We start from the raw sequence: 23,636 nt of genomic DNA, 5'->3' as shown, positions 1-23,636 counted from the left end.
CTTCCAGCAGCCAGACACATTTATTGTGGAAGACAACGGCAGTTCAATTTCACAGCATAAACTCCTGATCGCTCCTGCTGACATTCGCAGTAATCGATTTGCTGCCATATCAGCTAATAGTGCAAGTATTAATAATCAAGTTGTATCAGAGGAAACTGTGCCAGGTGGTGAAATCACACAATGCAATAAATGTCACCACAAGATTTCCATTTTTCCTGTCATGGAGGTGGAAGTGTTTAAGGGAGAATTCACAGCAGGGAAAGACGTCTGTCTCGCTGTCTGCTTACCATTGACAGAGAGCAGCAGCCTGTGTGATAGACAGTTTTACCAATCAGTCGAGCTGCTCGAGCACAACGCACCAGGATCCCTGCTTGTTTACAGCCTTAACGGGCCAAAAAGCACAGGCCTCACTGTGTGACTGCCTTGGCTCCCCCTCTCTTGAAATAAACCCTTCTCTGCTACTGTATCTCTTTATGCACCTTTTTTAAATTTGTGCTCTCCATCATCCCTCTCTCAGCCCCTGATAGCTTCTAATTGCCTCTCTCTGCTGAAATACAAAGTTTGAAGCCACACATTCCTGCATAAGTACAGGGTTCAGACATTAAACATGTAAAGAATCACATTCTAGGCCTACATGTCGTCTCTGCTTGATGACAGTGATTGCAGCTCCCACACATATGTGATGCTATCTCTTTACATTTTAGAAACCGTAGACCCCCCTATGGGCATTTTCTCCTGGTAAATCCACACTGATATATGTCGTACCTATTATACCCTGTGCCGTATTCAACTCCGCATGGACATGCAGAGGTAACATGTGACCAGGTGTAGGGAAGGTACTTTCAGCCTATCCGATTTTATATTTAACACATGGCGATGCCTTTCAGGATTCTATTGGCTCAAAGTGCTGTCAATCTTGTCTTAGTTCATAGCGCTCAATTTGACTGGCTCTGACGTTTCCAAAGAGGTGTCCTTTTCTGAAATTGACCCATCCCCCGCTGAGCTAGAGCTGTGGGTACTTGTTTTTTATGGGAAAATATATATATATTTTTTCAAAAGTTGAAAATGCTGTATTTGGATATATTGAACACCATGAGTAACATACAAGTAAGATATATGGTTTGGTACGTGAGAAAATTAAAATCACAAAATGTGCCAAAATGTCCATTTTGGAGACCTGGCAACGCTCTGTACTAAAACCTCTCTAACTTTGTTCTGCTCCATTTTTTTCAAAGTCACATTTTGCAGAGATAATGTTCACATATTGTTCTGTGATTTGGGAGAGGTGGAAACCTTTCAACTGCATCGTTCCAAAGAGATAATCATCCTGAAAGTGATTTTTTTTTCAATTTGGACCTGAAACTTTTTTTATTTTTGCTGTGTGCCATCTTCATTTACTCTTAACCAGTAACATATACACTGATATTTACACATCTGAACAAAAATGTAAATGGTTAAAAATGTTACAATTTAAAAAATGTTCAGATAGCCCTAGTGGTTGCAGAGATAGAGCCTTTTTAGTTGGGGGATGCAATTTTTTGTGCAAAGGCCTAAAAACAGCTTGTTGCTTACGTTAACCTCATATCAGTGTGGCGATATTTCAAAAAGATCGTCAGGATTTTGGACATTTGTAGTTTTCCATAGTTATTTTATAGTAACGCTGTTTACACTCATATTTTACTTAGTTCATGGCAGTATTTTTAGCCCAAGCTTCATTTTCTAACCATAACTACAGCCGTTGCCATAGTTTTGTTGCCTATATATAACTGCGACCAGTGTGCAGAATTTGGCGCCAATCTCGTGGCATGAAATGACACGCAAAAACCATGTGTATAAGTGGAATTCCTCAAATGTGGGGTGTGGTTTTTAACGCCTTCGCATGATATCACGTTGTTTTCTACTTTGCATTTGTATTGATCTTCCTTCGGCGAGCATGAAACAAGATTGGATTGAGTTATTGGAATTAATAAGGCTGTGATTCACTTAAATGTGTCCGCGATAAGTGACTTGTGACCAGATGATGGTTTGTGTGTTTGGGTAAGCATGTGACACGACACACACACAAGTGATTTCTGGCTGAGTAAGATTACGAGAATAATCCAACAATTTGTCTCAATTAAAGTGTCAGTCACGCACACTCGCGCGTGCACTCGCTCATATCGATCGACCAGTCGAGACTTGCAAAGTGTTTCTGAGAAGTGTTCATGTCTCCATGCGGGGTCAGAGAATGGTTTGATGAGTCTCAAAATGAGGCAAGTTATATGCCGAGGGCCTATCTTTTGGAGATTTAAGAGCTTTTTCAAAAAGCCAAATGATCCATTTGTGAGAATATCTTACCGAGGAGACCCTCAGACCTGCAGGTCTGATGGTGTTGTTCAGAACCAGGACAAAACACACTGTTGCCTTGGTTCTATAGCTGTGGTGACGAATTGCAAGCAAACCAGAGGTGTAAGCATGATGTCACTAAGAGGCACTTCTCCGCGTCTTATGTGCTTATTTAACTTCCCACTAAGCTCACCAGGAAACATCAGTATATATTTGTTTAACTGTATTATTATGGGGAGATTGCTACTGTACTGGTATTTTACTACTGACGTCTTTCTCTGTGTATTTAAGCAGTAACTACCCACCCCCCCTCCCCCATGAATTTATGGGTGCACAATCACTATATTTAATCCCTTTTCTCACTTTTTCTTAGTAAACCTCCAGATCCAACTCTTCTCTCTGTGTTCTTTGTGTGTTTGTCACAGTATTGTAAACCTTCCGACATATCAGGCCTTCAAATGAGCCGTAAAACAACCAGCATAACTTTGATTGACAGAAAATGACCGTGCAAGGAAGCAATATTATTCCTGTGTTTTCTGTAAATTATCATCCACAATATCACGTCTCATATATATATTCCCTGTGCCCTTACGTATGTTCCATACTCAGCACTCCTAAAGTTCAGCCGTCCGCTACTTTAAAGTCCCTGTGTGCCTCACTCTCCCTTTTCTGGAATGGAAAAGCAATAATGTCCTCTCTCTCTGTCTCTCTCCAGCTTTTTGATGGGATCGAGTGCGAATTTCCCATATTTTTCATCTACATGATGATTGACGGTAAGCCTTGTTCTATCCGTAGTCGCTGTTATGATGCCTCAAGCAGGTCATTGGGAAGATGGAAGACAGACTTGAAGGATGTGACAGGAAACCATTTTGCTGTTTTGATGTTTTTTAGAGGACTTAGAAACACTTTTTTTAAATGTGTGATGTGTGAAATCTGTACGTGAACTGAAGGAAATGGTCAGAAAATACGTATATTTTCACCCTGTAATGTGCATTTAAGCATTATTAAATCACCCTCCTGTTGGTTCTTTCTCCACTGACGTTTGTAGGACAAAGGAATAATCTGATTTAGGGGTTATTCATTTTGAGACTACCTTTTAACTATCACCAAAAAAAAAACATAAATCATTTTTCCTGAAAAGGCAAGACTTCACAACGAGAAGTGTCAATAAACTGAAGACCCCCAGGACCTAGTGGAGCCTGAGGAGCCTTTCTAACCTTTAAGCACCATGATTTACATGTACCTTTACCTGTGTGATGCATGTATTACTTGAGCACAAAACAGCGGAGGACTGTTGGGGATTATTTGGAGTTTAAAGATCAGGATTCTGATTGATGTTACGTCATGAAGTTTGAATTTGTATCATTGGTGTGTGTGTGTGTGTGTGTGTGTGTGTATTTGTTTGTGTTGCAGGGGTGTTCAGAGGAAATAGTGCTCAGGTTAAAGAATACCAAGACCTCCTTGAACCAATCATCTTCCAGTCTTATGAGGGTGAGCAATCACATATATATACACACACACACACACACACACAAATGCAGTGACTAATGGGGGCAAATAAAAAATGCAGAAACCCACACACAACTTTCCCTGATTTGACATATCTTTATGGTTCGTTTTGGAGCTTCTGTCCGTGGTCGCTCTACCATTTGCAATGAAGAATTGTCTCTTAAAATTAAACCACATCATCCATATTCATACCCCACATACTGTGAGCGAGGCTCAAAGGGGCGTCGCAATCAAGTCAACACACGAGTGAAGAGCCTAGCTTTTATATACACCTGCACCCATGAATATGTGGGGGGACAGTCAAATGACAGGGATGTCAAGAGCTGTGAGTTTCTATTGGTCCGCTCATAATAGCACAGGAATAATTGTAGTGCAGAAAGCATAATGATGTGAGGCAGATCTGACTAATGTTGCTCTGGATAACTCCACAGTGCCCTTTGTACTGGTTCTCTATGGATTAAATAAACTCATGTGATCAAATGGCTGGATTGTAATGAATAATAATGGTGTGTGTGTGTGTGTGTGTGTTTTTTCGTTTGTCTCTCTCCATGAAGAAGTCTAAATCCTCAAATTGTATTTGCTGCTGTCAGAAGCTGCTATTGTGTGTTCTGCTGCAGGTTCACCAGACCTCATTGTTTTAATGACACGAGGCGCAGCTCTGGGAGACATGCCACTCTACTGTGGTGAATGGGCAGCATCTGAACAGCTGTGCTGTCCTCTGACTTGTTTCTTTGATGTTAGTTTCATATTGGAACACACCCTCAAGAAAGAATTGTATGTTTTGGGGTAAAAGGAGTAGCTAGGGTTGTCTCATATACAGGTACCTCTAGCATGTTTCTACACCTATACTAGTTGTCCCTTGAGAGGTATAATTATACACTTAAAGTGACCCACTGTAGCCTGATGCTCAGACTGAATTCATTAATTTTCACTTCATTATTCAGCCTGACATGGGATGAATTGTAATTCATCTATTCTTCTTGTGCCACCATCAAGACCGAAATATAGTGTGTCCAATGATCAAATACTTGGTATATTGGTCTAACTAATTACATTCCCATCAGTGTTAAGTGTTAGTTATATGGCGTTACTTTCTACTCTTTGTCTTTTTCTTATTATTTTCAACAAAAGCTCCTGCAGTCCTCATTGTTGCTAACTTTAATGTGTCCTCAGGACAGGGTGTAGAAGATGGAGGCAGTGTACGCCGGCTAGTTCTGTTGCTAGGACATGATCCCTCAACAGCCTGTGTTCAGCAGCCAGTGCTGCCCATTATCTACTGGATCTGAAAAAATAATGTCGTTCCTGTATCTCTGAGTGAATTATCCTTTTTATGTCAATAATAAATATCTGAGCAGTTTTTAGTAGCCTGTACAAATTCAGAGTGACTTTTTGGAAAAGAAAATTGTTGACATCAAAGCAGCTATTTAACAGCTCACAATCATGTTTGACCCGTGCGTGTGTGTGTGCGCACATGAAGATGTTCTTCTTTTGTACAATATGTATTTCAAAATTAGAAATATTAATTGTTCCTACGTACCGTGTGTGTCTTATTTAAGAACGTTTTCCGTAAATGCAGGTGTGAAGTGCATATTGCTTTTCGTTCAAACGCACATGTAACATGTATCTAGATAAAGTACACACACACACACACACAGACACACACAGTGCTCACAGTCCTCTTCTCCCATGCCAGGCCATGCTGTGATCCCCAAATACTACTACGTACCGGCTGACTTTGTGGAGGCGGAGCAGAACAAGCACGGGAGCCAGAAGCGTTTCCCTAGCAACTCTGGCCGTGATGGGATGGTCTTCTTGTGTGGTCAGGCCCTTTACAACATCGCCAAGCTGCTGGGTACGTGTGTGTGTGTGTGTGTGTGTGTGTGTGTGCAAGCTTCGGCGTGATGCTCTGAACCAATACATTGATTCTGTTCATTCTAATATCCCTCTACAAGAAATACTGCAATGCAAAACTAATATATCAAGTCATGTTTTATGACATTTATTACACTACGTTATGTGAGCTATGGTAGAAAATATTCAGGAAAAAAATCCATTTCATTATTTATAACAATCTTATGATTTTAAATATTGTTTAATTCTTCCCTGACTTGAATCCAAGGATGCAAGTTTGACTTTAAATGACAGGAAATAGATTTTTTATTTTACAATCTTTTCTATATGGGCATGTGTTTTGTTCATTTTTTAACGTGTGTGTGTGTGTGTGTGTGTGTGTGTGTGTGTGTGAGCGCAGTGGATGAGCTGATCAGCCCTAAAGACATTGATCCCATCCACCGCTACGTTCCCCACAAGGACCAGCGCAACGTCAGCATGCGATACTCCAATCAGGTGAGCTGTAACAACGGGGATCGACTGTCATCACTCGCTCTAGTTGAACACTTATTTCACCACTCATCATCTTGAATACTCACATTAATTCGTTGGACAACTTTGGATTCACATGCTCGTTGTCAAGCTGCACTGATTCTTGTTGATATAACTTATAAGGGCAGTTGAGTGCTTTTGGCCTGAAATAATAATGACATACACAAGTACAAAAAAAAGATCGACTGGATGTTGTTTTGTTTTAGAAGTCAAGTAGCACTAAGTGCTTTATGCTGTAGAGGCAACGAGTGGGCAGGGAATGGACTGCCCACACACAATATAAGTTCTATGATTGTAATTTATACAGTCCAAGTAAACAACTTGTTTACAGTTTTAAAAAGGGTTAATAACATGAAGGATAATTTGTATGTCCACAATTGTTATTGAGCTGGGAGTTTTTAAATCCTAGCTGATTGAAATGTACTTTTCATTCTTTTTTTACCTCACACGCATGAAGGATAAATCTCACCCATTGTTTTGACAATATGCACACACCTGGCCTTTTCCAGCGATGATGTGTGTCCCCTGGTTCCCTGTTATGGTTCCAGTCTGCTGCCAGGTTTTCCTTAATTCCTGCACCTGTGATGCAGATGTTTGTTTGTTAAATACGGATCAACTCAAGTGAGGCTACGTGGATAAAGTCTGATGAGAACAATGCAACAAGCTAACTTCCAAACCCTGCGTGATGCCTGAGTGAATGTGATTTTAAAAGCCCACCAGGGGGAGGAGGGCTGACAGAGCTGGAGGACGAGGTGATGCATTCCATCCCTGGAAAGGCTCAGTGTCTTTGAAATTAGCTTGATGCATTGTTCTCATCTGGCTTCATCCACGTAGCCTCACTTGAGTTGATCGAGATTTAATTTAGAACGACAAACAAACATCTGTATCACAACCGAAGAAATTAATGAACGTCTGGCAGCCAATTGGAATCAAGAATTCTCAGTAGTAGCTGTGCTATAAATCAAAAAGAATAGAACAGCAAATAAAAGAAAGAAATGGACAGCAGTACTAGCCTCCTGGTACAAATGGCAAACCCCAACATATAGATGAAATACATGCCCCTTGCTTCAGAATTATTCCCCACACCGACCACGTCGACAATCCCTGTTGTCCTTTAGGAACTGCGGAGCGGAGATGTCTTTGCTCGATGTGTGCGACTGAAAAGGAGATTACTGAGTCATACGTCAACAGTAGCCACACTATCTCCAATGTGCAGGTACATATTTGAAGAGACACACGTCAGCTATGGCGTAGCTGCAGCGGCGTTGTATGTAGGCTTCCAATCTGTGCAGTAACCCCTGCACGCACAACTTAAAATCCACCTTCATCCCTGCGCGACTCCATCCTGCTCACCACCTTGTTGTGTTATCGGCGTGTGCTGACATTTAAAGGTGCAGTGTGTAGGAACAGGACACACTCTGTATGTAAATATAAACGGCTCATTCTAAGCTAACAGAAACCAAATAATTCTCATATTCGGCAGAATTTTGAACTAAAGAAAACATGCTTGTTATAATGTTATATTACATTCCTGCCAATAGATCCCCTTTATGCGGCACCCTGTTCCTTTATTTACAATTCATCAAGCCCAAAACAGCAGAAACCACCAGAAACCATGCCATGCCAAGGGCCAGTGCTGCAGGCGGGGATTAAACCCTGTCTGTTTGCCTCTCTGAATGGAGATCATGTCTGAGGTTTAATCCATATCTGAGAGAGCCGGCAGCTCTGAGGATCACAAAGATGAAGGGTAGAGATACATAAACAACGGCCTCATTCTCTTTGCTGCACAGTGTGGATTGCTAAATCCCATTCTTTCCCTGTATGTTAAATTTAGTTGTCGTGGCTCGTCTGTTATAATGGTGCAGAAGAGACGGGAGGTCCAGAGAGGTGTTATGAACGCCAGACTAAGAAGATCAGCTGGAAGAACAAAGACAGAGAGAAACAAAAACAAAAAGCCAGAAGAAAAACAGAGCATATCAGCCAGTAGGAAAACTTTGCGGAGAGAAACAAAGAAATGCCATTATTTAACTCTCTAGGGTGTGCTAACATTCTTTAATACCAGGAAGGTCAACTCTGTAAGTGGCGAGCATAGTTGATTTCTTCCCTGAAAGGTGTTGACATTCATCTTCTGTGTAAAGACATTTCTCATCTTCTCTTTTGCTCTGCTGACTTATTGTAAAAATATGTGGTTTTACATTTCTAAAAGAAAATGTCATGATTTCATTCCCACCATTTGAACATGCAGCCGTCAAACAGCATCAAACAGCCGGTCCCAGGGGCCTCCATTGCAGCTATCGAGTAGTGGAGGAGCTTGTCACCCCAACGTCTAACTATAAAGCAAGGGATTTCTGTCTGTCCTTTGCCCGTCCATTCACTCTACCTCACACTTGGTGGGTGTACTGTTTGGGACATGCGGTGTTGAAATGTGTGGAATTGTGCTTGACGGTGGCGTCATAACAACAAACTTTATTTATGGCCTGTAGCTTTTTAACCGCAACATTAAGAAACAAGAATCGAGTTTCTGGGGGTCCAGAAGAAACACATTTTTAGCAATCATCAGGTCCGTGTGTCTGTCTGTCTGTTCGTGTATCTGTGTTTCTGTCTGTCCGTCCCTCTGTCCGTGTGCCGTCCCTGTGTCCGTCCATCCGTCCGTCTGTCTATGTGTCTGTCTGTCTGCCCGTCTGTGTGTCCATGTGTCCCTGTGTCTGTGTGTGTGTCAGTACGTCTGTCCATGTGTCAGTCCGTTAGTCCGTTCGTTTGTGTCCATCCGTCCGTCCGTGTGTCCTTGGCATATCTGGAGAACCGTCCATCCATTATCTCCACTATGTTCACCAGCTCGTCGCTGTGCGTGTCCATCTGCTGTTTGGTGTTGAACACATCGTGTCTGGTGGGTTTTTAGTTTCGTAAAGCTGCCTGCTGTTGATTCGTATTTATCTTTTACAGCCAAGAATTTCTGCGTTAACCACATACAAAATGATAATTTTTTAGTGAGTGCTGTGCATGCCCTTTAAAAGAAATGATGAGGAAATGAGTTGATGGGATGGAAGTCATTCACTCACGATTATTTAAAAGGGAGCCATCTTTTCAGACACAGGTGTGCAGGTTATTTTTTACCTTGTCTGTCTTTAGAATTCTGAAACTCAGAAAAATCAGCTTTCACTGTCAGACCAAGTTTTCAAGCAGTAGCACCTGAAAGCTGACGTGAGGTGTAATCTGTTTCCCAGAAAGACGTGAATGCTGTGAATGGACAGACTTTCAGTCTCAGAGCGTACCTGTTGCTTGCCCTCCGTTGTTTATTCATTCGGATGGTGCTAAGCTGAGTGCTTTGCAGGGTCAAGTGGTCACACAAGTTACATGTTATTTTTTTCTTCCTGCTATCCTCTGCTGCTTCTCACACCACCTCAACCCACTTATTTTGTATTTCTCATTGCTTTAAACTTTATACCATCTCTCCCTGGCTCTGAGTGTTTTAGTCTTTTTTCTTCTTATCTTCTTATCTTTACTTCTCTATCTCTTTCATTCACATGTCTTCTGTCTCAGCCAGATGCTTAGCTCACATCTTGTGTCAGCAAAAAGGCTCGAGATGGGCTGGGAACAAATGAGAGAGAGCAGAAAAGGGAAAAGGTGAAAAAGGAGGACGTATATTCACTTGTTTGTGATACTTTTCTGTGAAGAAATGCTTTGTGTGTCTGTGTGTTTGTGTGTGTACCAGCTGTCGTGTTACCTCTGCATCATTGATGTCCAGTGTTTGGTCTGCAGGCAAGAAAGGCACAGGGGCATGCTGGGCCTTCACATGCAGTTAGGGCTTGATGTGTACGCTCCCCTTTCTTCTTCTGTCCAAGCGTGTAATTTGTTTCCCATTTTGTGAATCACAAAAACAAAACATGTATGTGTTACTATGAGCATGGACGGATTAAGAAACAACGGGCCCCTGGGCCTGGACGTGTCAAGGCCCCCCCCCCCCGCAAAAAACAAAACAAAAGTGACAAAAAAATGTTTACAAAATATTATTTTTTTAAACAATTTGTTAAAAACATCGCTAACAAAACAGTCCGTATGGAACAATGATACCGGAGCTGAGCAGACAACATAACGCAAATTATATGACCATGACATGAATGACTTAAGCCTCGCATATACCGGCTATGGCGCATCGTGTCATCTCATCATATCAATACAAACTTAATGAAAGCGACTTCACGCAGAGGCTCTGATTTAGGGGCCCCCTGAGCTCATGGGCCCCTGGTGCCGGTAGGCTCGTTCGGTAATCCAACCCTGAGTAGGACTATTGGGGCCCTGTTACTGACATGAATGACTTAAGCCGTAAGTGCTAGTTTGATTCTTTAAATCTACTACTTATCAACACTATTTCATTACTTAGCCTATAGAGCGTATTCACTCACGTGACCACAACAAACTCTGGCGGCCATGTTGGGGTCCCTCCACGGCATTGTTTTGCTTGTTTGTATGCCGCTCTTCCCTTAGAAATGACCATTATAGCCTGAAGGAGACACGATTTCAGTTCAAAGCGGTGTGCCTTGTGATTATGGTACTGTGCCTCATTGTTGGATGTGGGACTAATGATTCAGAATATGGGTTTATCAGCTCAACAAGACAGGCTATTACTTCAACTTGTCATGCATCTACTTCGGCTTCACTCGGCGTATGAGCGTTACGACTGTTCTCATTTGTTTCTGTTGATACATCGGGTTGTGGGCACGTTTCCATTGACTCTCGTCAATAATCTCTTTTTGCTTTTTCGCCGAGCGAAAATCAATGTCTTTCACTTGCGCAAAAGGAACTGTGGATGGAAACTTGGGAGGAAGCCATGAACATGGCAACTCCGTCGGGCGATGTCTGCCTTTACTCTGTGATTCATTTCAAGGTAAAATAAAACACTGGCTACATGGGAACAGCACTCAGCACGGCCAGCCAGGCACTGCTGGTCCTGAAGGAGCTGGAAGCGGCTTCATCCAGACACTCGTCCTGGAGGCGGAGCTGTGCGACTACGGATCATATATGAACCCAGACACGGGGCGCTTGATGTTCCGACTTTTGTGGTATTTCCACAGCAAGTATAACGCAGAAATAGTTGTTAATGTCCCATGGTCGATAGCGGAAATGAAAACTGTTTTACAGGAATGTGACCGGGCTATGTGCTGGTCACTAGGGGTAACTAGAGAATTAACCACAAAGTGTTGAGCGAGTAAAATCAGGTAGAAAAGCATTGCGAATATTCAATTCCAACCGCTGAAATTTTTCTTTGGTAATGCAGAAGGACATGAGGTTGCTGGGCTCTCGCATAATCAAACAGCGGACACGATAGACAGGTCAACCTCTTCTGACATAAGTGGACCCCAAGATGGCGCGATTGAGATTCTGACGTCACGTGAATACGCTCTATAGAAATCTATAAGATCTATATTGGCTGTTTTTTATATACACATAAATATGCACTAGCAGTTCAATGTGGTTGCCCTGCACTATGTGTATAACTTCTCTGTGCTATCAAACTGTACACAAAATTAGATTTGACTCTATAGATACTTAATAAGATATGTAGGAGAGAAAGTAAACAAAACCTTCAACCATCATTTCACTATAAAGTGACAGAAATGAAATGGATGCTCATTGATAAACCTTCTTAAAATCTGCAATTTCTGACCACTGAAGACCACGAGGTCAACTTAAAATCGAGTTTTTCCCAAATCTTGTGAATATTGGAGTTCAATTATTTGGTATTTTTCTTTAACATTCATGGCTAAAAAAGCAACGATCACACTCCGTAATCTACTGCATCTGGACTGTTCGGGCGTGGCCAGCAGTTATGCACAGTTAGCAGCCAACCGACCACCTGTCATCAAAGTCTGATTCAAATGTTTTTTAAAAAAAACGTAATTGGTGGCCCTTTTCTAACTGAGCCACGCCCACTTCAAACAAGTGAGAAGCTGAAGAATGTTAAATATATACAGAATTAAATGGGTTCATCTCTCTCCTCCATCCTCCCTCTTTCCTCCCCCTGTATACCTAAGCCTTCTTCCCACACTGATGATCTGATGGTATAGCTGGTGGTATGAATTTATTATCAATATAATTATCGTTCGATTATCAATTCGGGTTGAGAAGTGGACCTGGCTCCTCCTGATGTGTTCGATGTTTTCTGGTTCATTTGCTTTAAAGTTAATGTGTTTATTGAGTGGTATGTCCAGGCAGCTGTAAGTGTAAATCGACTGTAAAGCGTGTTGTTCTTTGTCAGTAAATGGATAGCCTGTGTAGCTTGGCATTAGAATCTTACACACACACACACACACACACGCATACAAAGATAATAACACTGCACTTTCAAACCGACAAGCACATCCTTCAAAAACCCAACACCCTACAAACTAAACCACACATATTCACACCAACATGCACTGATTTTCTTTTGCTTCACTCTCTCTCTCTCTCTCTCTCTCTCTCACACACACACATACACACACACACATTTACAGATTGAGACTGTGCTAAACCCTGCTGTTTGCCAAATGGCTTGGCGCAGGAAATGTCGAGCCCAGTGGTCTGTGACAGTAAAAGCCTTCGAGAGATGGCTCCTGACCTTAACCTGCAGGGAAATGGACATTACTCACACGTTACATGCATTAACTGCTTTCCTGTGTGTATGTGTGTGTGTGAAAGAGAGAGAACCCATTTGAACCATAATGTCCATCTTTTCCCTAATTTTTAATTTTGTGTGTAATTACAGAATTAATTTAATTTAAAAAAAAGGTGTGTCCTTCTCAGACACACCTCTGACCTCTTCTTTCTTACAAGTTGTCTGTGCCAGGGGCCATTTAGCGGGTGTCTGATAGGTTCGGCCCCTCCTGTTTCTTTGCCTCACTGCCGATGTCATTGGCCAGCTCTGGCCTACAGATGTATTGCTGATGTATTGCACAGAAGCAAAAGGGAAGCAAGTTGCCTGGATGCACAACCTCAGGGAGGGTGACAAAAACACCCAACTCAAGCTCAAATCCTTGGATTTGGAGTGTCAGATGAGGATTTGATTTGTGTTTGGAGCCAGGTGCGCTGAGAGGAGGCTTCTATTAGCTGCTTGTTATTGGTCTGTGCTGACAGTGTACAAGGCCAGGCTTCTCATTAGATGGGGGAGTTGAATTGTTTGCTTCTTCCAAACAAGGCTCAAGTCAGTTTCACGCGCACACATCCAAGGAAGTGTTTACATCCAGTTTATTGAACCAGGTGGAATCACCTAAAAGTTTGGAACCTAAATATGGATCTATTTACTCACACAGCTTCATGCAAGCGCAGCACTGTGTCAAGTTGTTCCAGTCAGGATTCAGAAATAAAAAATAAGTATCCAACATTTGCTCACTTTTGTCTCATATTTTGTTTTTAAATTGATGCAGTGAATTTGTACTCAATTTGACCAGTTTTTTCCAAGCGAGAATTGCAAAAAAGTGGAAGAAACAAGTTATCTTTCCAAAAATACCACTTTAAAACACTAAGACTTTGAAGAACATCCCATAATAAGTCATGCTGTGATTTGGCATTTCTAGACGAACAGCAAAAGCTTTTAACGTGCTTGTAAAACACACACAAAATTGGCTAAACAACTCTACACTATTTAGGAAACGTGGCAAAGCTTCACACCTGAAACTGGTACCGCCATCACAGTGTCAATCAGAATAATTTGCTCAGTATAATTAAGTACATGTTATACGTACAATAACACATGCTTGTTATGTAGCTGGCGTTATTAAATTTCAGCAGTTACGTAACAAAACTACGGTCAACGTTGACTTGGTCCCACACAGGGACAGCGGTCCAATGGGACCAAGTGTCTGTTTGACCCACCTTCCCACCACTGGATGGGTTTACATTGGAGTCAGTAACCTGACGCGTCCGATACAGAGACTGTGGTATACTTGCATTGGGAGTGGGAGCAGGCTGTTCAACAACAGCGGTGCTCTTATTCAGGGTTTTAACTTTTTAACACTTCTGACACCTGTGAGCTTCGTGTGTGTGCGGCACGTCTCAAAGGAAGTGTTTAGAACTGCTCCCCTGGCAGCAAGAACAGTAGTCTGTACGCTGCAGTCTGTGTATTTGTCAACAAGTTTTGAGCATGCGTGTGTTTGTGTGTGTGTGTGTGTGTATATTAACCCGTTTGAACCATAATGCCCATCTGTTCCCAAAGTTTATAATTACGTGTGTATGTGTGTGTACTTCTGATTGCATGTTGAGTGGAGCCTGGCACAGAGACGACTGTTTCTGTTCCAGGGTCACAGTCACGATGCACGTGTCCATTAGAGCTCATTCAGAATCACACAAACACACACACACACACATTGTCAGATAAAAGCGTGAATGAAAGTTTTACCATTTGCCGGCTTGCGCTTGTGGCCTTGAAATGTTTTGGATGGGATGGAAAGTTACAAACGCACAAACTCGCTCACAGACAAACTGACCGGCATCACCTGGGCAACTTGATTTTGGTATATGGATGCATATATATTGATATACTCTGCGGTGCTCAGATCATGATGCACACACAACGTCACACATAGCAGTGGCAATCAGGCCACTTATCTTCCCCAGCCTTCCCGGCTCTCCGGGGAAGATATCAAACGGCGCCGCTCCGACAAGCCGGCGCTCCTGTAGCTCGCACCACCGCTCGACTTTAATATCAATTGATTTTATTAGTTGTTTTTTTTCATCTTCTCCCACTTCGCTTGTGAGAATTCTCTGGCGGGGAATAACATTTCTGCGCTGAGCAGCGTATCGCTTTCTCAGCCTTTACAATTACACCGACCAGCAGCATGCAATCCAATTCTCTACTCGGTTCTTCACTGCGGAGGTGATTCCACTCTCTTCCTCCACCTCTCTCCACCTGTCTGCCTCCCTGCGAGTTCATCTTCCCCTCTCCTTTTCCACCAGTTTATTTTTCCTCCATGTCGGCGTTTGCCCTAAATCAAACTCCCGCCTCATCACCCTCCCCCTCCTCCAATTGTGCTCAACTCATAACTGTGACCGATTCTTGTCGTGGTCTCGTCGTTATCGCCACCAGATGACCTTTTGAGAAGATGCAGCTTTAAAGACGTACACAGGAGTAATTATCCTCTCCCACAGCCCCAGATTGAAAATTTGTTAGCATTTCTTTCATGTCCCCGCCCTCCCAACGCTAAACCCCTGACACTTTGAAATACCCTCATCAGAATATGAATCTCTGAACTGCACAGAGACCAACTTCCTGAGGACGATGCAGAGCCTTGAGTCATTCGTCTGTGCAGGGGCATGAAAAGAAGGGATTAGATTTCATTGAAATAGTTTCTTTCGGATTTCTTTTTTTTGGGACTGGCGGATAAATTCCCTCACTTGCTTTTTAACTTGATGAAAGTCCTTGAATGTTTTATTCCTTCATAATGTGATGCTCGCAGCCACCTCACCTCCATCGTGTTGACGGCACACTGGGAGGGATCTGACCTTAACCCTTGTGTTGCCTTCGGGTCAATTTGACCCGATTCAATGTTTCACCCTCCTGTTATATTTACTAACATATTTTACCCTTGAGGTCAATATGACCCCAGCTATTAAAATCTCCAGAAAATTATTAGAATTAATATTGTTTTCCAAGTTTAAGTGTGAGGTACTTTAAGTTTGTTTGTTGACTCCCGAAAGAACACCGACATTAAACATTGAATCGGGTCAAATTGACCCGAAGGCGACAGGAGGGTTAAATATTGAATCGGGTCAAAATGACCCGAAGGCAACACAAGGGTTAAAATAGCGTCTTATTGAGTTCAGATGAAGGTCTTTTTTTTACCAACAAAGTTTAATTTATATTATTTAGTATTTAGTTAGCAGAGAGAGTAGGTGAGTGTTTGTGACCCTCAGCCTGTTATCTCTGCGAGACATTAGCAGCAGCGTCCACACACACCTACGGTTTCTGTTCTCCCCCTCAAGATATGAACACAAAAAGCACAGAATTAATCCCAGCTGAACTTTGTCATTTTCCTCATCTTTTCAAGCCCATATTCTTCAATCCATTCTTATGTAAAAGTGAAGGAAAAAAAGAAACACCAGAAGTGCTATTGTTGAGGGAAAGAAAATAAGTCTCAGTACACAACATTAATCTCATGTGGTGACGCTGTGTCAGCTCCCCGATTGGCCGACTCACAGTTGTGTACATAAATCTACGGCTGGTTCCGGTCACGCTCACCCTGTGGTTGGGTTTGGGTTGTATTAGGGGTCGAGGTGTTTTGGCGTGACTGAGAATGAGTCAAAACAGGGAGCGACAGGGCAAGTGGAAAAGAGAGACACATAGGGAAGGAAAGGAGGGGACGAAGTAAAAAGAGAAAAATAAAGGAAGGAAGGGCTGAACCATGAAGAAAAGAAAGGAACACATGAAGCTGGAAGGACATAAGGTCAAATGGAAAGGAAAGATATAACACTGCATGAAAAGACAGATATGGAAGAGAGGAAGAAAAAGAAGGGGAGAATACCAGAAGGAAACTAGAACGGGCACTCGGTAGAGCGCATACCTTCGCATATCACAAGATTGGGCATTGAATTATGAACATTTTGGCATTAGTTGCATGCCAGTTGGACAAAAATGTATCGTGCTATGGTAAAAAAAAATGATTTTGACCTTTCCATGACCTTGACCTTTGACCCGATTGATCCCAAAATCTAATCAAATGGTCCCCGGATAATAACCAATCATCCCACCAAATTCCATGTGATTCAAGAAGATTTGACCTGTTCATGACCTTTGACCTTGACCTTTGACCCGATCAATCCCAAAATCTAATCAACTGGTCCCCGGATAATAAACAATCATCCCACCAAATTTCATGCGATTCGGTTCAATACTTTTTGAGTTCTGCGAAAGATTTTGACCTGTTCATGACCTTTGACCCGATCGATCCCAAAATCTAATCAACTGGTCCCCGGATAATAAACAATCATCCCACCAAATTTCATGCGATTCGGTTCAATACTTTTTGAGTTTTGCGAATAACACGCATACAAATAAATAAATACACGGCGATCAAAACATAACCTTCCGGCATTTTCAATGCGAAGGTAATAAGGAATCAAAGAAGGAAAGACAGAAGGTATGATGTAAGGACAGAAACATATGAGGGAGAAATGAAAGAAAAGAAAAACAGGGAAGAGCACAGAAACAGAGAAGGAGGGAAGGAAAGGTGAAAAAGAAGGTGGGTACAAAGAAGGGAGGACAGAAAGAAGGAAGAAAAGAAGAAAACTGGCAGGATGAAAGGATAGGAAAGAAGGTCGGATTGTCTGAAGGAGGGAAGGAAAGGGAAGACATGACAGATAAGAAAGGACAGATAGAAAGAGTAAAAGGAAGATGAAGAGAAGGGAGAAGGAGAGGAAGCAAGAAATAATTCAAACGTGGAATGAAAGACGCTTCTCATCTCGTGTCACAACTCGGTGCTTTTAATTTTTGGGGGGGAAGTCAAATGAGGCGGAGCTGAAATTCATTTCTGTTCAATGGGAACTCACAGAAGCGTTGCCCGGCAAATGGCTTTTCACTTTGTCAAATTCCACGCTGCCGTATCTCTGAGGGGCAGGACGCCGGTCTGCCCTGCGGCTGGAAACACTCTGGAGCACTTGTCCGCAGCGTGTCTCAATTTGTCCCGTCTCAACACTTCCTGTATTTCGCTTTTCCACAATTCTTCCTGTGTGGACTGGGATTTCTTGCTCTTCATTTATTTTTTCACTACCATAACAGACGCCACGTTATTCGTTATCCGCGTCAGATTCTGCCTTTTTCGTGTAACGGCAGAGCAGTAGTTGACTCTGCAGCCCTCTCGGAGGACCTTTTATATGTACTATCCGAAACCATACAAACTGCTATTAAAACATCAAAGGTAACAGCTCCACTCTCTCTCCGTGCCGAGATGAAGAGCCAAAGAGTTATTCATTCTAATTTGTTTGCTTTCCGTCGACAGATATGTGCCGTCTCTCTTTATTAATGTGCCCCTTTCATTAGTCAATCTGCGTGTTTGTTCGTGCACACGTAGGTAAACAGTTTAGTGTTTGCTCTTCCTGTCACAGAGAAGTGCCGGAGGTTGGTACGCACATGCACCCACACAGCGTGGAGACAGACAACGCTATTAGACGAAGACGAAGCCAATACGAGCACATCGCCCTGCCTCTAGACCTGCCCTCTGCACGGCTCTTTACAGCGCTGCCACACATTTGTCTCATTTCATCATTTTGGGTGTTTTCTTTTGGGTGCATCTACCTTTTCAATCAATGTGCCACTAATCTGACAACTCGCTCAAGCTAAATAAACTGGGGTCTCATCTCAACCTGAGCTCCATTTGTACTCTTCGACCATTGATGAATGCCTTTTTTTCTTTCTTTCTTGATTGGGAATTAGATGAGAAGATCGATACCACTGTGATTTCTGTAGGTCAAATATGAAACTAGAGCCAAGGGAAGGTTTTCTTAGCATAGCATAATGACTGTAGACATGGAAAAACAACTCTTTGCCTCCGTTAAAGGTTATCAAATGCACCTTCCAGCACTTACTTCTAAATTCAATAATTAACACCTATATCCTATATATTTGATCTGAACAACAACTGAAGTGTAAATATGTTTATTGTCTAAGTCCAGTCTTTCCGCTAAGCTACGCTAAACTAAGGTATCCTGGCAGTAGCTTATTATTTGGCACTCAGACATGAGACGCGGGGGGGAAAAGCATATTTTCCTAAATGTTTAAATATTCTTTTAAAGGCAGAATTATTTTAAAGGCTTGATACGTTAGGCGGGACATTGTAGCATTCATCTTTAGTATTAATAGTCAAAGTAGATAGTAGATATATAGTCAAAATGACACGCTGTGGTCATTATTAACGCAGGGTTTTATTTAAATTACATTATAGCAGTCGGGTCTATTAGATATCGGAGCATACATTAGCGTCTTGCTGTATTACCGGGAATGAGAACCAAGGATAAGGATACTTAACTACTTCACAGGCCCTTAATCCTTAGACTGTGGTGGGTGGGCTAGAAATGCATGAATGTGAAAAAATGTTCAAGATAAACGTGACTTGGTTTGGACCAAACTAGCTCAACCATATGGATGCATATGGGAGCAGAAGGGAACCAGTGAACCTTTTAAAATGCTGTCTTGCTGAGCCTCTATTGTCTTTCATTTCCATGTTTCAAGATCTTGGTCTGACGCTCGTTTGTAATGACCGTCCAGCCACCTGCCAATTCCTGCTCTAACCACATCCTTCTCCGAGGGTCTGAACTGCATCCGTTTCTTTAAACACTCTTCTTACAAATGCTCTCGAGTTAATATTGAATATTTCCTTTGCTTGAGCTTTGTTCTGATTTATTCATGAATAAATTAATCTTATTTCCATAGCAAGTCAGCGGAGAAACGTGAAGGCAAAAGTCAGTGGTATTCCAAGATTTAATTAACGATTGGTGCATTTGCTTGTAGCGGCTCGGCTGCCTGGAGAAGATGATCCTTTCTCAATTTACCCTTCAACCTCAGGCTAACAGCACAAGTTCTGCTCTCCACCTTCTTGTGTACACTGTTTGGTTATTCAATATTCTGGCCTGGTGTGCTGGATTTCCCTTATGCATTTGGAAGAATAGCTCAGAAGAGCGCTCAAAACTGGAAGCAAAAACATATTGCAGTATGAATCAGAGCATATACAGGCACTCCTGATCCGTAAAACTAGTCTTGAAATACAAAACCTCAACTTGTTGAAATCATTAAGAATTGAAATGCCTCTCTGCCAGCATTAACATTTTTAAACGAAGCAAAAGCTGTGAACACAAGACCATCATTTCCTTATAAGCCCCTCCCCCCCTCCTCCTCTCTACCTCCTTCTGTTTCATGGAGTGTGGAGACCTGGATCGTTGTCCATGACTCCTACTTATTTATCATTTCTGTCATATTCATTAAATGTGTTGTAACTCTGTAATGATTCATTCTGGTCACATGACATCCGGGGAGAGGGATCCTCCTCTGTTGCTCTCCTAAAGGTTTCTTCCATTTTTTTCCTGTGAAAGGTTTTTTTCTATTTTTTGGGAGTTTTTCCTGATCCGATGCGAGGTCCTGGGTAAGGGATGTCGTATGTGTACAGATTGTAAAGCCCGCTCTGGCAAATTTGTAATTTGTGATATTGGGCTTTACAAAATAAACTGAATTGAATTTAATTGAATATGGAGGTTGTGAGTGTAACAAGGCCTTTTCACACATCCAGCAACTAGAAAGCAACTTTAGGATTAATTCTGAGTCGTGTTTGCAACACATGAACTTAAATCCAATCTTCACTACTTTTTTTTCCACAAACCCCCGGGCAAATGATCTGTCTCTTTTGCTGCTAAACACCGCTCTATATTCACTATAGCTAATCAATGACGTTGTTAGGCAGCTGCCAAGTAGCGTATACTGAGTTTTATATCTCAAGCCCTTCGGATGAAAGTGGTGAGAGTCAACGGATTATCTTATCAGCGAGCCTGGCTTTGTGCACATTTCACACACACTACCCAAAGCTCACTAATTAACATCTTGTATCTCATTTGTTTACTGCGTAAACACAATTTCATGGTTTTATGCCGGGGCGATCTGAGCTCAGAGCGAGATCCTCGCTGCAAGAAAGCAAAGAAGTTCACAAATTATTGAACTATTGCTTTTCCATCATAAAGCGAGATTTACTTTGTTATGTTGTGCAGCTTGTATTGAGTTTGATTTGGATTAAATTGAATTACAATGAATTGTAATGCTTTTAGTTTTTAGAGATATAAAATTCTTCATCTTTGAATGCAGAATCTTTGAGGGGAAGTTCTGCAAAAAAATACAAATAACTTCTTTTTGTTTTCCAAACTTGTAGCTTTTAGGGATGTTGGTTTTATGGATCTTTTGTTCAGTATTTTTAAATGTTCTGGTTTGCCATGTCACAGGAAATGTATCTCCTCAGTCAGATCAATGACCTGCTGCCCTCCAGCTGTCATCCCCTCTGTTTGCCCAACAGCCAAGTTCCCCTCTGGATTCATGCTGTACTCTGTTAGATAACATCAATATGTGATGTTGAATGCATTCCAATGGTTATTTCATGTTGAAGTGATGCACTTCTTTCTCACGGCTTACTTGACGCCCCTCACCCCGCCTTGGTCTCCTTCTACTGCAGGTCACCATTTCCACAAGAATCACTCAGTTAAAGCTACTTGAACGTTGGTGATCGTAGGTTAGCGTGTAGGTTTAATGTGTAGGTGGAGACAGCAAAGAAAGAGCGAGATGTTAGATTGTGTTCACATGTATGTAAGCTGCAAGAGCAAAATACTGTATACTATAGAGCAAGGGTCACAACAACATGTCTGTTTCCATCAAGTTTGATTCACTGTTTGGACATTTCCCCCTTCACAGTCAATTTCCCTTTATACTATGTATGACAATAAATAGTCGTTAAAGTTTTAGAACTTTAATTACCTGTGTTTAGTTGCTACTCATTTCCTCCAACTTTTTTTTTTTTAATTGTCTTTCTCTCTTTTCATTAATTGGTCTGAAAATCTAATTCCAGCGAGTGCTACAAGGCGCTTTAAACTGCTCCATTTGGCCTGAGCTGTGCTGACATCAGACCAGTGTGCACACCATCAGGCACACCCAGGGTCCTATATGATTTGGTAACGACCTTTAGGCCGTCTGCAGCACACCCTTTTGGGGAAACGGCACATCTGTCGTTTCCCCACACTTTGCATCGTTTCCGTCGTCGTGTGCCTCTGAAATGATAGTTGAGAGGAACATTTCATCTTCCTCCTGCGGTTGCACGGAGGAGAGGGTGGAAGTGGCAGGGAGCACATTCCTACCGTGTCTCCATTATGCATTTCCATATTCAGATGAGTCCTTTGTCTGCTCTGAGACCAGCACTAATGCAGCATTTTAGAAGCCATTTGTGTTGAGCGTGTGTTTTTTTCCACTCAGCCACTCCGTCTCTCTGCTCTCCTTCTACTTTCTGATTGATGATAACGAGGTTGTTGGCTAAAACCGTCTCTTATCGACCAAACAAAATGGCTCCCAGATGTGTGTGTGTGTGTGTGTGTGCGTGTGTGTGTGTGTGTGTGTGTGTGTGTGTGTGTGTGTGTGTGTGTGTGTGTGTGTGTGTGTGTGTGTGTGTGGGTGTGTGTGTGTGTGTGTGTGTGTGTGTGTGTGTGTGTGTTCTATGACTGAATATGCATCTGTGCATGCCGGTGTCAGTGCTTGTCTGCCTGTGTGTGTGTGTGTGTGTGTGTGTGTGTGTGTGTGTGTGTGTGTGTGTGTGCATTCCAACAATAAGAAGGAGATGAAAGGCCGCTGCTCCTGTGAGTCACAAGCTTCTGGCTTCTGCGTAAATGACCCTGAGTAGACTGTCACTCCTGCTGCGCAATGACGCTGATATTCTCTGCTTACGATTAATTTATACACACACACACAGACATAAATTACACATAAATGGTACATCTACAAATACAGCACGGGAAGATGAAAGGCGCCAAAGGATACGCGCTGAGAGACATTTACATATTAAACAATTAAAAAAAAATGATCATTACAATTGATGAATAATGAATCAAGCATTTTTTTTTTAATTTCATTTATTATATTTTTGATTATGGCTTACAGCCAATCAAATATCAAATATCAAATAAAGTAATGAAAAGCAAACTAGTAGGGTAGTAAACAAATCAAAAAAAAAAACTAATTAACCTAAACTACCTAAACAAACCATTTTTTTTTTGTTTGTTTTATTTTGTTTTTTTGTTTTTTTACTTGTCTTTCTGAAAATATTCAAATTTTATGAGATAGTTTTTAGGATTTTTTAAGCTTTGTTTTATATCATAAATAATAAAAGAAAAAATATTTTGCAATATTTCAGTTGATTGTAAATGATCCAGAATGACATTTTTGTTTTTTTTTAATTGCATTACAGAAAATAAAGAACTTTATCACAATATTCTAATTTTCTGAGACAGTCCTGTACATGCGCATAAATATAACAATACACACAACTTTTGGAAAGGAAAAAGACAGAAATGAAATACATTCCGACTTATTAACAGACGATTAAACCTGTCCTATCCTGACCCTTGAATAAAAGTAGTAGTGAAAAAAACATGAGAATTTGAATTTATTAAAAGTGTCTTTTTTTTCCGAAGAAAGTACTGATCAGGTTCAGATCTCTTTCTCTGTCCCAAAAACCCAACTGGGTTTGTGTAAGAAGAATTTTTTTAATGATGTGGTCGCTTTCCAACACATTTGCTTCTTTTGCAGGGGATTGAGTCGTGTGATGCATTCAGGTGCTGCACTAGCAGACACACAGCTGTGATGCCTCTTGTCTGTGTTTCCCCTGATTGTCCACAAGCCCAAAAGCACTGAGATTACCGCAGAGAGCACCTCT

General features: G+C 41.7%; 1 protein-coding gene across 5 annotated transcripts in view; it reads left to right on the top strand.

The window, feature by feature from the left end:
• The window catches only part of phkb (phosphorylase kinase, beta), a 106,316-nt gene that overhangs the window by 54,034 nt on the left and 28,646 nt on the right, over positions 1 to 23,636 (top strand). For all 5 annotated transcript variants that reach the window (XM_056411972.1, XM_056411976.1, XM_056411974.1 and 2 more), the window contains 4 exons: positions 3,041 to 3,098; positions 3,739 to 3,816; positions 5,528 to 5,686; positions 6,086 to 6,180. In XM_056411972.1, the coding sequence (XP_056267947.1) occupies positions 3,041 to 3,098; positions 3,739 to 3,816; positions 5,528 to 5,686; positions 6,086 to 6,180 (390 nt within the window). The remainder of the gene's footprint in view (positions 1 to 3,040; positions 3,099 to 3,738; positions 3,817 to 5,527; positions 5,687 to 6,085; positions 6,181 to 23,636) is intronic.

This window comes from Pseudoliparis swirei, chromosome 4 (assembly GCF_029220125.1).
Source record: "Pseudoliparis swirei isolate HS2019 ecotype Mariana Trench chromosome 4, NWPU_hadal_v1, whole genome shotgun sequence".
Classification (NCBI taxonomy): domain Eukaryota; kingdom Metazoa; phylum Chordata; class Actinopteri; order Perciformes; family Liparidae; genus Pseudoliparis; species Pseudoliparis swirei.
This window is presented reverse-complemented; position numbering and strand designations above follow the sequence as displayed.